Raw genomic sequence first — 15,922 nt, 5'->3', positions numbered from 1 at the left:
GGCTTTAGGTTATAATTTTCCTAAGGTAGACTCTAACTCTAGTAAGTGAGATAACCCTCATCTCACTTTCTAGTAATATTAGAATATATTAATGTTAATATTAATACCTTCTACTACTATTCTTAGATACATAATTCTTATTATCTCTACTTAATAAAATTAGTAGAATCTAAATTATATAGATATTATAGTTCTAGACTATTCTATTAGTGTCTCTTAGTACAATCTTAAGTGTATACTTATTATTATCTCTTCTTAATATAGTTAGTTAAGTGTATATCTTTTTACTATTTATTAGTTCTACTATTAGATGTATAATTCTTATTATTTCCTCTTAATCTAGTTAGTAGAATATAAATTCTATATTCTTTAGAACTAATAATAAGGAGCTACTTCTTATTTAAATCTCTTAATACTCTTCTTAAATATATGAATCTTAATATCTTATAGAATATATATTATATCTAATTCTACTTATATTATAGTTTTAAATTATGTTATTAGTAGTTCTTATAGAGTATTTTACTAATAAATATTAGTAATAGAGATAGTTTAGTTAATAAAAGTTATCTATCCTAGAAACTAATATTCTAGTAGTCTTAAAGATAAAAAACTCTTTTTTTTAGTTAAAATACCTTCTAAATTCAAAGATTCTAGTATTATACTTATTAGTATAGTGTAGATACTATCTAGAATTAGTAAGCCACCTAAAGAGCTCCTTAAATAATCTATTTTCTAAGGAACTCGGCTATTTTCCTGTCAGTAACCTGAATTCCCTTAGCGGGATCTACAGGCTAGTGGGTTGATGTATCCACGTGAGTGGCTAGTAGCTCGACGGGGTCGAGCTAGGCAATCGCTAGTAGTAAGATATATTCCATAGTAGTTAAGGAATAGTATCTAGTACTATATGCAAAGACTAAAGCCTACCGTCTGTCAGACGGTGGGCATCTATGGATATAGGAAGAACGCCAAGAGGGCGGGGTTATGACGTCCAGCTTGGTGACAAGCTGGGCGCGGTATGGCTCAACACCATGCCAAGGCTCTCTCCTGGCCGGGTCATGACATTTCCATATGCTTTTTTATTTTCCAAGGGATTTTTAGCTTGGAAAATAGGCTCGGAAAATACGTATTTTCCTTTTTTACTTTTTTTAGTACAAATTCCATTACATGGGCTTATAACCTGCTAATATCCGGTTTGCTCTCGGATAGATGATAGCCGCATCTCTAGTATCGCTGCGTATCCTCGGCCTTTCGTACGTATAAGACTATTTGAAAGCTCTCTATATATAGAGACAGCACTATCCACTCTTTGCTCGCTTCCCACAGCTAGGAAATAGCTGTCTAGACCCGCCAAAACTTCCTAAGGCACGGTTGCTTCACCACAGTTGACCTGGACAGAGTAGTCAGCGATGTAACAAAATAGAGAACTCGGGGAGCAGCTAACCAAGCACGTTCTAGCCATTATTACCTCCTGCAAAGTCCACATACGTGTGAACCAAGTCCGGGAGAAAACCTCGGCTAAGATACAATCCCCCGGGATGAATACAAACAGCCCATGCCGCGCGGGAGCTACCGAATCTGATTGTCATTGAGCTCTTGCAACCTGCTGATTCGAAGTGCTAAGGCTCGTATTATTCGTCTACGGATTAGGTATGGCCCAAGGGTGGACTTCGAGATTCTTTGAGCAAAGACAAGTGCCAAAAGACTCGAGAAATCTCGAGGCTTCCTTCGCCCAGCCATACAATGACGGTCTTTGCCCCTTTGGAGATCTCACCCATGATCTGGACCCGCTGCCCCTTCTCATCGCCTGAGGCTTGATTGATGCAAATGGAGTCAATCCATAGAATCCGGCGTCTCCAGCGCTGTCGCAGTTGTAACAATGCAGCCTCGCAATTGGCCGTAATCAGAAGGTCTTGTCCTTGGCATGAGATTCTTCTGTCTGGTGTCTGGCCCTCCCAAGCATATGATAAGGCCTTATACGCGTGTCTTAGGGGGGCCGAAGATTGGTTGCCATCTCTCAATTTCGTAGTGATCAACTTGCAGGAAAGCGTTGCATGTTGGGAGAAACCAGATGGTTGCAGCTCCAATACTCTGAACTCTCGAAAATGGCTGAGATTTAGATATTGGAAGTCCACGAGCCGCGCAAAACTCAAAGCTGTACCGATGGAATCATGAAGTTGAGGTCACATTGCGGTAGCAATTAGGAGTTGAAATCTTCGACCGTCGTGGGGCTGAGAGTCGAGACGCGTCGCTTCCGCGCCCACACCGCGGTATTGCTCGTGCATCATTCTTGGCACTTTGCCTTCCCTAACCTCCAAAGTCCATCACTACGAGATCGCATCACTGTTTACCCGCCCTCGACATTACTTTCATCGCGCGCACGTCACCTGAATGAAGACCTGTCTCCTGTGAGCCGACAACGCATGGCTCATTAGCTCCGAACTCCCTTCCTGTCATCATGCTCGATCAGTCCAGGGCGGAGATAATCAGAGCCAAACCCAATGCAAAAAGATTAGATGCCTTCCGCACCTCTTCCAGATTAATCTCCGAAGAGCTTGGTCTCACCATCCTTGGAAGTCTTAGGTGCGATAGACAGTGAAGGTAAGACGAACGGTTCGGTTTTATATATAAATAGAGTGCCTATTTGCGGATCTATATATTTATATAGAAGCAGTACGCGTGCTCTATAGAATAATAAGCCTTAGAGAGAGAAGGGTAGATAACGTTTATTTCTAAGTAGCTATACTTTTTGCAACTAATAATAATATAACTTTATATCTTTCACGATACGAAAACATTTCGCGTTAAGATAAGCTTTAAGCAACTAACTTCTGAACTACAAAGACATCGCCCTCTCTAGTAAATATCACTAATATAACTTCTTTCCACGTAAGAAACCTACGGTCAGCGGCTGTTAAATCGTGAACCGAGCCTTTCGACTACAGAAACTTTCCAATATCTATTCCACGAGAACTCACTCGTTGCTAGCTCGCCCGTTAGCCGCTAATCATGTAGCGAAGCGCCACCCTTTCTCATCACCTCGCTGGTTCTCGAGCTGTTCCAGCACTCTGTTCTTTCGCATGCACCACCATCTGGCCATCAAACAGAAGACGATGGTAAGCCCACACCCAGCAATAATGACGCCGCCACCGGTCTGATACCGCGGCTCCTGGCTCCTCAAAAAGAAGTATGGCGTGAACCAATGACTGACGCTGCTAACGCAGTTTGCAATGGCGATTAGCGCCGCACGCTTCGTGCGTGGTCGCGGCACCACAGTCGTTTCCCAGGAGATTTGGATGTTAAGACCGACGAAGGGACCAGAGCAGAGGAGGATGAGGGAGAAGTAACGGGCGGCGGTGTTGAGGGTGGAGATCATGATAACGGCGCCGACGAGACAGACGGAGATGGATGCGACAATGTGCCAGCAGTGCTCAAGCATACGACCGGACGACCAAGAGACAGCAAGTGTGACGAAGTAGGCGATCAGATAAGGCGGAGCTTGGACAAGGTAGGTTACTACTTTGGAAAAGCCGAGAGTGTCCATGATCTTGACAGCGATTCAGCAAATGCCACATCAAAGGGCGATTGTTCGCACTTACCGAAGGGAAGAAGTCTTTGAATGACTGCGCGATGATGAGTGAGAAGTGCATACCGGCGAACATCCAGGTGAATGGGTCTTTGCACGCTTGAACGATACCGTCCCAGTAGTCGCCCTCGTCATCCTCGGAGATACCGCCAGCAGATACTCTCTGCCTGTATTGAGCCATCTCGGACTCTTCAGCAGAGAAGAAGAACGTGCCGGTGTTGTTAGGCCAGTTTGGGAGGAACCAAAATCCTAAGATAGCCACCAGAATGCTGACAATGCCTTCGCTTGTTAGAACTGTTTTGGTCGTGGGCTGGGAATTGCTCACCTTCAAGCAATACGAACCACTGCCAGGAGTGAAGTCCGGCGATGCCATCCATATTCGTCAGGATACCAGCCGCAAGGAGTCCAGAGAAGACATTGGAAATGATGTTCCCTGCATGCCAAATACCCATACGCAGAGGTGACTCCTGCTTTGTGTACCACGACGATGTCATGAGGGCGACGGCAGGCAGGAACGGTCCCTCCGTAACACCGACAAGGAAACGGCAGAGCATGAAGCCCCAGCCGGACTTCAAGGCCGCCATGCAGATCGTAACAGCAGACCAAGCCAGCATGCAGCAGGGCAAGAGGATCCTGGGTTTGCCTTTGGCAATGATAACATTGGCAGGGACCTGCGAGATGATGTAGCCGACGTAGAACATGGATATACCGGCGGACCACATTGTGTCGGACATGTTGCCACAGTCTTCTTGCATGCCTGCAAGGCGGGCGTTGGAAACGTTGATGCGGTCCAGATAGCTGCGAACAGATTAGCGCCACAGATTCAGCTTGGAGCGAGGGGAGCTCGAAGAGTGAGAGTGCGTTACTTCATAAGTAGCATCAGAGTGATGCATGGCAAGAACCTCCAGTCCAGCTTCTTCAGCACAGATTTGTTGAGGGCAGCCAATTCCTCAGAGGACTTGTTCTTGAGGAGAGGGTAGAATTCAAGAAGAGGATCGACCTCAGGGGCTTCCTCGATCCTCTCGGCGGCCGCCTTCCCATCAAGAGACACCTGCGATGGAGTTGTTGAAGCATGCATCATGTGCTAGATCTAGTATCGGAGTGGGATGTGGAAGGGGATGAGAAGATGGTTAAAGCTGCTGGGTGTTGCTCCTCGAACGAAGATTTAGATTCTGTCCGTTTGGGTGAGGAATCACCAGCCTTTAATAGTCAAGGACGCCTGCTTCAGGATGACTATATCCCCACACATGTCCACTCTTGGCATTGGCCGTGCGGTCGTGTTCTCTACATTATTCTCACAACGATGTTCTTGACCATGAGGATGCGGGAAGCTCCTATGGAGTCGGAGGCAGTCCGAGGGCTAGCCACGCTGCGGAGGACCGCCGGGTACTCCTCGCCGGTGGCGATGTGCATCCGGGGAAGTGCCAAGGAAATGGTGCGCGGTGGAGGTCCGGCGCGTGGAGACGCCCCGTTCACCTTCTCGGAGGCGAACGGTACTGTTAGTCTCTCGCCAGCATCTTACCAGAGGCGGGCGACTGACACGAGTCATTCTTGCAAAGTGCAGCTTCGTGCTTGACTTGTAATCACGTGTTCACCAATCCGGACGTACCTGCAGAGTTCTGGGATAAGGCCTTCACGCATGAGTGATAAGAATCCATCCTTGCCTTCGCAGTCCTCGGAGGCTTAACGGATCAGGTGAGTCACGAATCATCTTCATCTTGTGCGTCGTTTTGTCCAGCCCAGGCTTACGGCACCAACGAGTCTGAATGAATCTGTGCCGTGTCACACGGATGTAGACTTTGCTTCTTTGATTTAATGCGTCGTAAGCGAGCAAATTGAGTCCAACTACTCATTTGATTCCTAACAGACCAAAGAGAGAGACCGAGATAAAGAGCTCTAAGTGTAAAATGCAGGCCCGCAACATCAAGAGCCAACGACGGACATCCCGTTCGAGTCTCCATTTGATAGTCCATTGTGAACGCCGTTTGTGGTGGTCTTCACGATACGCTTAGCAACACAATCGCGGCTGAGACCCGAGACCTGAGCGTTCAATGCAGCCATCTCACCAGCCCTCTTTGCAGCCGCGCTCATCAAGAGCGGGCCATCCGTGGCCGCCATAACCCATCTTACGCCCATCTTACAGAATTTCTCCACCAAATCAAGACGCGCATGCAAGCCACCGCATCCAACCCACTTTCCGACCTTGTTGCATGCTGCAATTGTCCGCTCATATGCTTCTGTGACCCTAGGATCCTCGTACTGCCCCGGAATGCCCATCTCCGCAGTTAGGTCATTGGTGCCGATCAGGAGAGAATCCACCCCCTCAATGGCCGCAATTTCGTCAACCAGGTCAAGCGCTTCAAGCGTTTCTATCATGGGAATCACCAGGGTCGCAGCGTTGCACACAGGATTCGAGATTTTGGCGGGGATGGATCGGTATTGAAAGTGTGGCAGGCCGTTTGTGGAAGACCTGCAACCGATGGGCTGGAACTTGGAGGCTGCGACTACGTCTTTGGCGTCCTGGACACTACGGATGTGAGGGACAATGACACCGAGAGCTCCGCCGTCCAGTATCCTCGAGACGTAGAATGGGTCTTTGCTTGGAGATCGAACGATGGGGGTGATGCCAGCATATAGGGCTGCAATGCATATCTGGCTAGCGGTGTCGAGGTCGAAAGAAGAGTGTTCCATGTCGATGAGAATTCCATCGTAGCCTGCCGTTTTGGCCATCATGGGTATTTCCACCGAACGCACCAACTTGATGCTGAGCGTGTAAGCGACCTCATCGCGGAGGAGCTTCTCTTTCATCGAACTTCCAATCGCAACGGCCATGATGAGAGGACTTGACTTGATTGTAGGCGTTGGTATGGCGTACTCCGAATATTAACGAAGTCTGGGTGAAGGGGGATCGTCCTGTTGTAGAGCAGCTAACAATCTTAGCAAACTGTATCGTAGCCATATCGGCCACTCCTTATATGCACACAGTCAGCTATGGCTACACTCCCGGCGGTTGAACCAAGCCGCCCTGCGATGCGATGCTGTTCATTGGGTTTGCATGCTCCACCTCCAGGCTCGGACAGCGGCCGATGTCCGAGCCTGGAGGTGGGAGGCAGGGGTTGAGAAGGATGTGCGGACTGACCCCGCCTCTCCACAACGTTGGCTGTAAATATGCAAGTAAGTCCTGCAAATCTCCGCCGACGGACACGGTCCGTGACGGATGGTTATGGCGGCATTGATGCCACAAGCTTGCGAGCGGTGTTGGAAGAGGAAGCAGAAGGTCAGCCTAGCCAGCCCGTCAGCCCAGTCAACCATGTGCTCTACCCATGCAGACGAATGGCAACCTTAGAGCTTTGGTCTCTAACGTGCTTCCAGTGCGATCGGCAATTGCCTGTGTGTCTGCAGTGCACACTCACCGACTCAATCTGTATCGCAAGAAGACAAGGCAACTTGCTGAGCCCCTCCGAGGTGAACTCCTACAGGTAACAGTGCCGTCGCTTTGTATACGGCCAATAGCGCCGTTAACTGAGCCACACAATTCTGATTGGCAAAAAGCTATGTCGAGTCGCTCAAACGCAAGATACAGATCCTTGAGGACCAAATTGCGACGTCACCGATATCTCCAAGGACCGCAGATGCACGACTCTCGGTCCACGATGCTCAAGCAGCTGTGGCTAGCGCCAATGAAGAAGCAGATCAGGAACCGCGCCGAAGTGATATCCTCCATGCGGCTCTCGGCGAAATGGGCTACCTCAACCTAAGCGCTATGGCCGAGTCCGGGGAGCAGACGATGGGCTTATCCCAAAGACTCAGTTTCCAAAGCTTTCTGCATGCTGCGACAAGCATCTCGGCCTCGAATCCCGTCCTTCCCGTGGCACAAAATCCAAGTATTGCCGGTCCTCTTGCAGACTTTCACCGGGGTCTTCTTCGCCAAGGCATCAGCCTGTCAAATGTCGAGACTCAGCTTCCACTGGAAAGATTTCTGGACGTATCCGCGCTGAGATGGCCGTTCCTGGACAGGGAATCACTTGTGGCAGATCACCAAAGCGTTCTGAAAAGCCATGAGCAAGGGACTATTGCTGAGCTCGTTGACAGGGAACCTGAAAAAGCTGTGCTCGTCTACCTTGCTGTTGCCACAGGCATTTTGCAGTCACCACATTACCGTTACAGGGAGACATTTGCTACAAACTTAGCACTGACTGCTTTACAGCTGATGCCTAAAGTACTGGCACAATGCGGCAACCTGTCAATCGTGCAATGTTTGACCGCGCTCGCAATTTATTCACTTTTCAGTCCTCTCGGGGGATCCACATGGCATTTGACTGGCTTGGCTATGACGAGATGCATATCCTCTGGACTGCACATTGTTAAGCCATTGGACACCCCTCCGCTAGGCTCTCAGAGGCTAGAGGAAAACAGACTCTTCTGGACTCTCTACATTTTGGATAGGTACGGAGGCTTGACAGACCAACTATACTGTTGGGTTAACCGCGTCAGGTCGATCTCTACTGCTTTGGATAGACCGTTCTGTTTACAAGACGAAGATATCACCGCTCCGGTAAGCTTGCCATCACGGCTGATATCCGCCTAAGCCTGGACTGAGAGGAGCAGCTACCAGCAGACGCAACAACAGCTGGGGGAAGCAACGTCTTTGAGCCGTTCACACACTACACCATCCACCACGCGCAGATGATCTCCGATATCCGTAGAAATCCAGAGAGAGGTGCGCTCTTCCACACCAGCAACTTTCATCACTGGAGAGACAGTGTGCCGCGACTACCGTCCGATTCAGAGTGTGAGCCCTGGCTGGTGGAGTACACAATCGCGTACTCAACTCAGCTTCGCTGCCAGGCCATGCTTCATGTGATGCAGATGCCAGGCTCAGAAATTGAGGTGGGCGCCCTGAACATACTGGCGAATGAAGCAAAAGACGACTTCTGCACCTTCCTCTGTGCTCTTCATCGCCGTTCCAAGGCGCAAGATTTCGCATTGACTGCGTTCGACGCCCTTGATGCCTTTGCCGTTGGTGTTGCGCTGATTGCAATCGCGGCAAGGGTAGATCACCGAAGCATGTCAGTGATGAAGATGATGAGCAAGGGTTCGGCCTTCAGGCTGTCCGTTGAGCTTCTCATGGTCACCTCCGAGCGGTTCACAGCGATCAGATGCCTGGAGGACATTTTGTGGGCTTTCCTGCAGGCGGCTACGGCGAAGGCAGACTGTGGCAATCCCAACCAGAATCATGAATGGTCGCAGCTGGAAACACTCATCTCCAACTCCTCGATGCCCCTGCCCGGACGACTGAAGGCGCTAATGCGGGGTGTGCTGCGATGATGTGGGCTAGCATGATTAGAGAGGTGACTTCCGGCTGGATATGGATGGGTTCCGCACTTACATGTCCACAAGACCATGCAAATGATTCAAGGCATCGTTTGTGTTTGTGCGTGCTCTGTCGGGCTGGAGGAGACGGGGCACGGAGGACCTCCCCTGTGCCAAGACCCGTACATCGCTCGTCGGAGGCCCGCCGCGCTGGCCCAGCACCGGCGTTGGACCTTCAAGTTCCGTATCTATGTGGAATGAGACTCGGCACATTTTATTTTATTAAGTCCCATAGATAAAGCAGCACGCTCAACATCGAATGCTACTGCAGCACCCAAATCCTGCCTGTATCAGTCCTGCTACCTCCTGAAGCAAAGATTTAGCCCACGTAATTCTTGCAAAACGACACCGAACGGAGACAGCAAAATGGCACCCGCACGCATCCTCGACAGCCCGCCTGCTAAGCTTTCCTCGGCCGTCGAAAAACCAACTGTCTACATGCTCGATACGTTCCACCCGGCCGCAGTTGCCTTTTGCCAGGCGCGCTTCAACACTATACTCCCCGATACTCCAGAGCACGCCCAATGGCGTCAAAAAGCGAAGTACCTCCTGATCCGTTCCTCTTACCTCACCGCTGAGGATATCGAACAATGCCCCAACCTTCTGGCCATCAGCAAGCAAGGCGTCGGCATCGATAAGATCGACGCAGCAACGTGCGCAGCTCGCGGCATCAAGATCTTCAACACCCCTGGAGTCAATGCCCAGGCGGTTGCCGAGCTCGTGCTCACACTTACCACGGCGGTCGCGAGGGAGGTGTGTTCTATCAGCGTGCGTCAAGCTTCTGGCAAGCGAGTGCCGAAGGAGACCTGCTCAGGGCTGATCCTGCACAACAAGACAATTGGTATCCTAGGCATGGGAAATATTGGAAAAACCGTGGCCAAAATGTTTCGAGGAGCATTCGACGCGCCCGTAGTAGCATACGACCCCTTCCTTCCGCTAGATGCCTGGCCAGAACTCCCGCACACCCGCGCCTCAACAGTTGAAGAAGTACTCAAGGTTTGCGACATCTTGACTATCCATGTCCCTCTTACACCTGAGACGAAGCACCTCATTTCGTACTCGGAGCTACAGATGATGAAGAGAACCGCGATCCTGATAAACACCGCTCGTGGAGGAATCGTGAATGAGAGCGATCTGGAACAAGGGCTGAGAGACGAGCTGATCTGGGGTGCTGGCCTGGATTGTCACGAACAAGAGCCGCCAAGCAAGGAGAAGTATGAGCTTCTTTGGAATGAAAGAGTAGTTAGCACACCTCACATCGGAGCCACAACAGCCCAAACACAGCAAGAGACCGCGACTGCTGCTGTCGCTCGGTTATACGATTTTGTTTCGGGGAGGAACCCTGGAAAGTAAGCGTCTTCTTGGGCTTGCTTTTCGGCGTTGTGTCATGACCGAATGGGTGCGAGTGGAAGGTACAGCTGCATTGGGGAAGTTGGCCAGAAGTAATCTTGATGGTACAAAAGGGCATCTGTGAAATGTTCAAAGAGTTCGGTACGGGTTTTGGATGGTGGATGAGGCGTCAGGTTGGATTAAGTACCATTTTTGCCAATGATTCTAGAGAAGACTGGAATGCCTTCGTGGTGACACTGTTTCGTCCTACGCCGAGCCCACTTGGTATTGCAGCGAAGCTTGGGAGTACCGGAGCCTTGTACACAGTCACAAGAAGCTAAGGAATGCCAATTTGTGTAGCAGCAGCCGTAGATTGCTGAGTAGCTGGAATTGTCAAGTGTTTTACAGCTGGTTCCAAGCGTATGCGTCGCCATCTGGGTCTCCCCAAGCATATTCCCCAAGGTCGGCTTCCAAGCGCTCCATAATCTCGTCCGTAAAAATCGGCCAGGCCGAGAACGGTTCTTGAAGTCCATCTACGGACATCTGCAAGCCGTCACTCGCAATCGGCATTCTGGCCACAGCGGCGGATGCCAAGTCAGTCGTATCTGCCGAGATCAGATCCCTATCGTTTGTGCGGGATTCCAGTGTGTAGTGTGGTTGACTCTCTAGTTGATATTGTCCGCTTCCGGTGCCTTGTATGCTGCCGTAGAAATGTGGAGGAAGGAAGTTGTCCGCTTGAAGTTCGTTGAGAGGGTTTGACGCTCTTTGAATGCTTACACCGCTAGTCGACGCTTGGAGCGCCGTAGCTGTCATCGCTGGCGGCATCCACGAACTCTCTTCTCTAAAGGACGGCGCATCGCCAGTCGTATGCACAGACTTTCTCATTCCTTCGAAAACAATCGCGAAGCCTCGTGCGTCCGGCATCTCTTGCGCAAATTTGCCCAATACCTCGCTGCATGATCTTAATGCTTCGCCCGCACAGCCAAAACTCTTGTCCCCGCTCTGCGGAGCTCTCTTGCTTTCGTGTTCGTTGAGTGACACGCAATACATGAGTGAAAGTCCTGCAGTAAACATAATCTGGAAATAGCTTCGTGTCCATGTGATGTACTTGGCTTTGAGCATTTCTGAATATAGCTCGATGACTCGTATTGCGCACTGCATGCAAGGAGCTGAGAGGTCTCTTGGAGGCACTCCATTGCGCTTGGGCGCTTTGTGCATCGCAGCGCGTATCAACGATAATTTGTCCTTCTCTAGTAAGAAGTCATACCACTCTGGGCGCTCATAGAGAGTATTTGGAGAGTCAAAGACGGGAGCACTACGTCGCCAGTCCTCGAGTTCAGCCATGAAGTGATGGTATTTCACGTATATATAGCCAGGTAAGGTGACGGCGTTGGCGCCAAGATCATTGCTAGGGTCCATTGATCCGGTAAAGAAAGCTGTATGTATCCGGGAGGTAATCTGCCGCAGCCTTATGCAGAAGATGAAAACAGAAAGCTCGTTGGGAGTGGTAAGACCGAGTTGTCCTTGAACTTCTGCTAATCTGCTGACATGAGCACTTGAAATGGTATCGTCGCTGGCGGACATCGGAAGATCAACACTAATGTCCGCCTCGGGAATAGCAAACGGCCGCCCAAGGATGCCAGAGCTGTATCTATCAAGCACATAGCATTCCCAGAATATTCTTCTATGGTGTTGTTCACGTAGAGGCTCCAAAGGCTCTTCGGGCCTCGTATGAAGGGCCCATTCGATGCATTGTCGCATGCAGAGGTGTGAGATCTCCCATAGTGACGTACCTATAAGACTTTAGTCCAGAGTCCAAGAAATCGTCCTCGATGATTGGCCTGCAAAAGATCCTAAGTTCTTCCTTCTAATTTTGACTTACCGATATGGTGGTACATGCCAAATCTTGCCACCAATAAAAGATTTTGGATGGCGTCAAGATTTCCAATCAGAGCAACGTCCCCGATGTATGATTGAGCGGCGAGGTAGTATCCATAAGGGTGCTCTGTGGTCAATCCAGCACGGTAGCGTGTGATTGCGGAAATGGCAAATATCATGAAGAGCCTGAAATGGTCCTGGGAAGACGGGATGTTCGAGGATTCGGGATTGTAAACCCTGCTGAACGTGTCTAACACATCTTGTCGAAGCAAAAATGTATGATGTATATGAAACCGACCAAAACTACCTTGCCTTTAGTCACGTGAACGGGAAGGCAATTGAAGCACCGAACATACTAATTGCCCAATAGCGCTGAAGCTTCCTCAAAAGGCGGATGTAGATTTGGAAGTAATCGGGCTTCAGGTACTTCGGCTCTTTGAGAAAGGTGGTGCAGCATTTGAGCCTTGCTAAAGTTGAGCTGTTCGCTGGAGAACATGTGGCGAAGGAAACTGCACGTAAACGATGTTAGCTCTAGGTGCTCTCAAATAAGGCATACGCCTAACCTGAGTCCACTACCAGCGCCGACATATCCGCTCAATCTCGATGATGATGGACTTTCAGGCCCAATGCTGCTAGGTCCTTCAGTCGCTTGGTCTCTAGCAGTGACTGAGGCTAGGCCAGTGGCGGCTTCTATCCTTGCACGCAACGCCATTTCTTTTTCTTCAAGCTGTCTAATATAGTCTCTTGAATACTTCTCGTTGGTGTTTGGATCTATAATGATACAAGATGCGTTGGCCTTTGTGCATGCCGCACACTTTGGTGCTTCGCCATCGCATCGGATTTTCCTCAGCCTGCACCTTTGACAGGCGGGTAGATGCTGACGCAACTCCTCTCCAAGTGTCCCCGACATGTCACATCCGCCGATAATCGTCTAGCGGAAGGATGAAATACTGTTTATTAGTAGGTTTGCTTAACAATGGACAGCAACGCGTACGGGAAGTGAGAGCCGCCTCGCAAAGGCTTCCTACGCGACTCGGCGCCCGGGACTTCCCTCCGAGACCCTGCATCGCTTCCGAGCTCCCCGCCCTCCACGATCGTCGCTCAGGCCTAACTTAGAGTATACATAGAAGGTACCCCGCTCTATGCACGCCTTCCGATAGCCCCCTGCATTCTCAACGATGCAATACCTAGCAGATTTACAAGATGGTTCCGTCTCTCTCTCTTTCTGTTGCTTCGGTGGTTCTTGTCAATAGCAACAATGCATCCTCGCGGAGTGCTCCGTGTGGCTTCAGCCATCTTCCTCTTCTTCACTCAAGTGACGCCTTCTTCTCGTCCACCTCTCGAAAGTCATGGCGGTAGCCCAATCGCTCGCACTCAGAGCGGAACTCTGATTCGCGGCATCGTTGACTCAGATAATCTTTTGGTCTCTCAATTTCTAGGAATTCCCTACGCTGCTCCACCCGTAGGGCCTCTGCGCTGGGCGCCGCCCCAGCCGGCCGCTCACGTTGCAGAGGTGAAGGCGACCGAGTTACCCAAATCTTGTATGCAATACGCATCCAACAGCAGCAGTGTATACACGCGAGATGTTCTGGAATTTGGCGTGCCAGGTGGGAACGATTCGCCAATGGGTGAGGATTGTTTGACAATTAGTGTCTGGACGCCTGTTTGGGCTGGCTGGAAAGGAGGCCGTGGCCGGCACAAGGCAAAGAAGGATGGAGGGCTTCCAGTGATGATGTTTATATACGGAGGAGGCTTCCAGACAGGAGGTGAGAATGTGCCGTACCAGATACCAGCGCAATGGGTGCAAAGGAGTCAGAACCTCATTGTGGTATCTTTCAAGTATGCCAAATCGCGTAACCGACTCTAAACAGGATCTTACTGATCATACAACAGTTACCGCCTCAACGTCTTCGGATTCCCTAATGCGGCAGGGCTAAGTGAGCAGAATCTTGGCTTGCTTGACCAGCGCTTAGCGTGAGTACACAAGCTCGCAAGTGACTCAGAAGCTTCAACAAAGTCAACTGCAGTGGGCTAACTGGTGTTTCGAAGCGTCGAATGGGTCCGCGACAACATTGCTGCTTTTGGCGGTGATCCAGCCCGTATCACTCTATGGGGTAAGTCTGGTATTGCAGATGGTCTTGGATACTTGCTAAGTTCGGGTGCTCAGGTCAGTCTGCCGGCGCCATGAGCGTGGATTTTTACAACTTCGCCTACTATGATGATCCCATCGTCGAGGGTCTTATCATGAACTCCGGCAGTGCTCTCGTGCCCCTACGTTCCGCTGACACCAGCCACTCAAACTTCTCATTCGTAGCTTCGCAAGTCGGATGTGGTAACCAAGCACATGCGGCAGCGGAACTTGCGTGTATGCGGGGAGTGCCAGCTCAGACACTTGAGCAGTTCGTCGGGACCTACCAGGAGTCGGGAGCCACGCCTGGAATCACATTCGCGCCAATTGCAGATGGCAAGGTCGTGTTTGCTAACTACACAGAACGTGCGCTTGAAGGTAAACTTGCCAACGTGGTAAGTCATCCGACCTTTCGAGAGTCTCAGTGAATGGGGGCTGACGAAAAACCAGCCGGCCATTATAGGTACAAATTCAGAAGATGGGGTTCCGTTCGCGCCTTATAACCCCTCCGGCCCGAATCAGACGATCGCTCAGCAAGCACTACTTAGTCTCTTCTTCTGTCCGGCCGTCGTAACTACAAGGTAACTCGTGTGATTCAACTGCATCGGAGCTCAGCAGCACTGTAACAGGCTGACTCTGCCTAGAAACCGCCTAGCAGCCAGCCGGACGACGTATCGCTACGAGTACCGGGGCAACTTCACTAATATCTCCCCGCGGCCTTGGCTTGGAGCATATCATAGCGGCAAGTGTTCAAATCCTTTAGGCTTTACCCTGCTAATACGGTCAAGCCGAACTCCCCTTGCTTTTCGGCACTCACCCAAACTATCGCGGGAACTCCACGCCGTTTGAGTACGCAGTCAGCGCTGCAATGCAAGACGCTTGGCAAACTTTCGCCCAGGACCCTGATGGCGGACTTTCCACACAGGGTTGGCCGGCCTATACAGGTCCTGGTGGTGCTGTCAGGATCTTCGGGGCCAACGGGACGGTAGCCCAGACTGGAGATCTGAATGAGCTGGAGGCGATGTGTAATGGAGTGCCTGTTATAGCTAGCTGAAGGGATCTCGCTCGTGTAGACGAAGTCCTCGTGGGCGCCGCGCGGGCTGAACGAACTTCTGCACAATCTGCTGTTGTCAAAATTCCGCCGCAGTAGCCTAACAGAATGCTTTAGCCGGGACGGAAGCTAGATACGCAAGGCCTTATAGAGCGATGCAGTGATTCTCGTAAGATGGTCCCGTTGTATCGTGGCACTCAGGTTTCGGTAGATATACAGGTCTCATCCAATCTTTACCCAGTCTCTGGAAATCTTAATAGACTGTCCTGTCCCACCTCTTCCTCACGTTCCTCCGCATGTTCCGTCCACCCCTCCAGCTCCTTCTCTTCCCCTTACCCACTTGCACCACTCTCAGCAGCCTTCTCCCCATTGCTCGCCCAATTCTGTTCCCTCAATCCGCCCCATTAGCATACGCCGCGCGACCTTGCGGTTCTGGCTACGGCTCCACGTCTCCTGGCTCTGAACTACAAAGCCTGTCAGTATATGCATGAGCTGCAAGATCGAGGATATACTGACGAACTTTTGCTTGCCCGGCTCGCTGCCTTTCATAAAGGACTCTTCGATGTCAAACTCTAGG

The 15,922-nt window shown here is 50.5% G+C and overlaps 6 protein-coding genes across 6 annotated transcripts; 3 read left to right on the top strand and 3 right to left on the bottom strand.

Moving 5' to 3' along the window:
* Positions 1-3,007: 3,007 nt before the first annotated feature.
* Positions 3,008-4,999, bottom strand: W97_08077 (uncharacterized protein; the record flags this gene model as incomplete). The annotated part of the gene is made up of 5 exons (XM_007785946.1): positions 3,008-3,547; positions 3,600-3,865; positions 3,912-4,384; positions 4,453-4,637; positions 4,886-4,999. The coding sequence occupies 5 exons, from the start codon at positions 4,997-4,999 to the stop codon at positions 3,008-3,010; spliced, it is 1,578 nt and encodes a 525-aa protein (XP_007784136.1).
* A 510-nt stretch (positions 5,000-5,509) lies between these two features.
* On the bottom strand, positions 5,510-6,418 carry W97_08076 (uncharacterized protein; the record flags this gene model as incomplete). Its single annotated transcript, XM_007785945.1, has 1 exon — positions 5,510-6,418. The coding sequence occupies one exon, from the start codon at positions 6,416-6,418 to the stop codon at positions 5,510-5,512; it is 909 nt and encodes a 302-aa protein (XP_007784135.1).
* Positions 6,419-7,325: 907 nt separating this feature from the next.
* On the top strand, positions 7,326-8,914 carry W97_08075 (uncharacterized protein; the record flags this gene model as incomplete). The annotated part of the gene is made up of 3 exons (XM_007785944.1): positions 7,326-8,032; positions 8,081-8,141; positions 8,195-8,914. 3 exons carry the CDS (start codon positions 7,326-7,328, stop codon positions 8,912-8,914), a joined length of 1,488 nt encoding a protein of 495 aa, XP_007784134.1.
* Positions 8,915-9,325: 411 nt separating this feature from the next.
* On the top strand, positions 9,326-10,312 carry W97_08074 (uncharacterized protein; the record flags this gene model as incomplete). Its single annotated transcript, XM_007785943.1, has 1 exon — positions 9,326-10,312. The coding sequence occupies one exon, from the start codon at positions 9,326-9,328 to the stop codon at positions 10,310-10,312; it is 987 nt and encodes a 328-aa protein (XP_007784133.1).
* Positions 10,313-10,690: 378 nt separating this feature from the next.
* On the bottom strand, positions 10,691-11,872 carry W97_08073 (uncharacterized protein; the record flags this gene model as incomplete). The annotated part of the gene is made up of 1 exon (XM_007785942.1): positions 10,691-11,872. The coding sequence occupies one exon, from the start codon at positions 11,870-11,872 to the stop codon at positions 10,691-10,693; it is 1,182 nt and encodes a 393-aa protein (XP_007784132.1).
* A 1,552-nt stretch (positions 11,873-13,424) lies between these two features.
* W97_08072 (uncharacterized protein) lies at positions 13,425-14,998 on the top strand (the record flags this gene model as incomplete). Its single annotated transcript, XM_007785941.1, has 6 exons — positions 13,425-14,005; positions 14,060-14,140; positions 14,216-14,280; positions 14,334-14,689; positions 14,745-14,864; positions 14,939-14,998. The coding sequence occupies 6 exons, from the start codon at positions 13,425-13,427 to the stop codon at positions 14,996-14,998; spliced, it is 1,263 nt and encodes a 420-aa protein (XP_007784131.1).
* Between the last annotated feature and the right edge of the window lie 924 nt (positions 14,999-15,922).

This window comes from Coniosporium apollinis (assembly GCF_000281105.1).
Source record: "Coniosporium apollinis CBS 100218 chromosome Unknown supercont1.48, whole genome shotgun sequence".
NCBI classification, from domain to species: Eukaryota; Fungi; Ascomycota; class Dothideomycetes; genus Coniosporium; species Coniosporium apollinis.
This window is presented reverse-complemented; position numbering and strand designations above follow the sequence as displayed.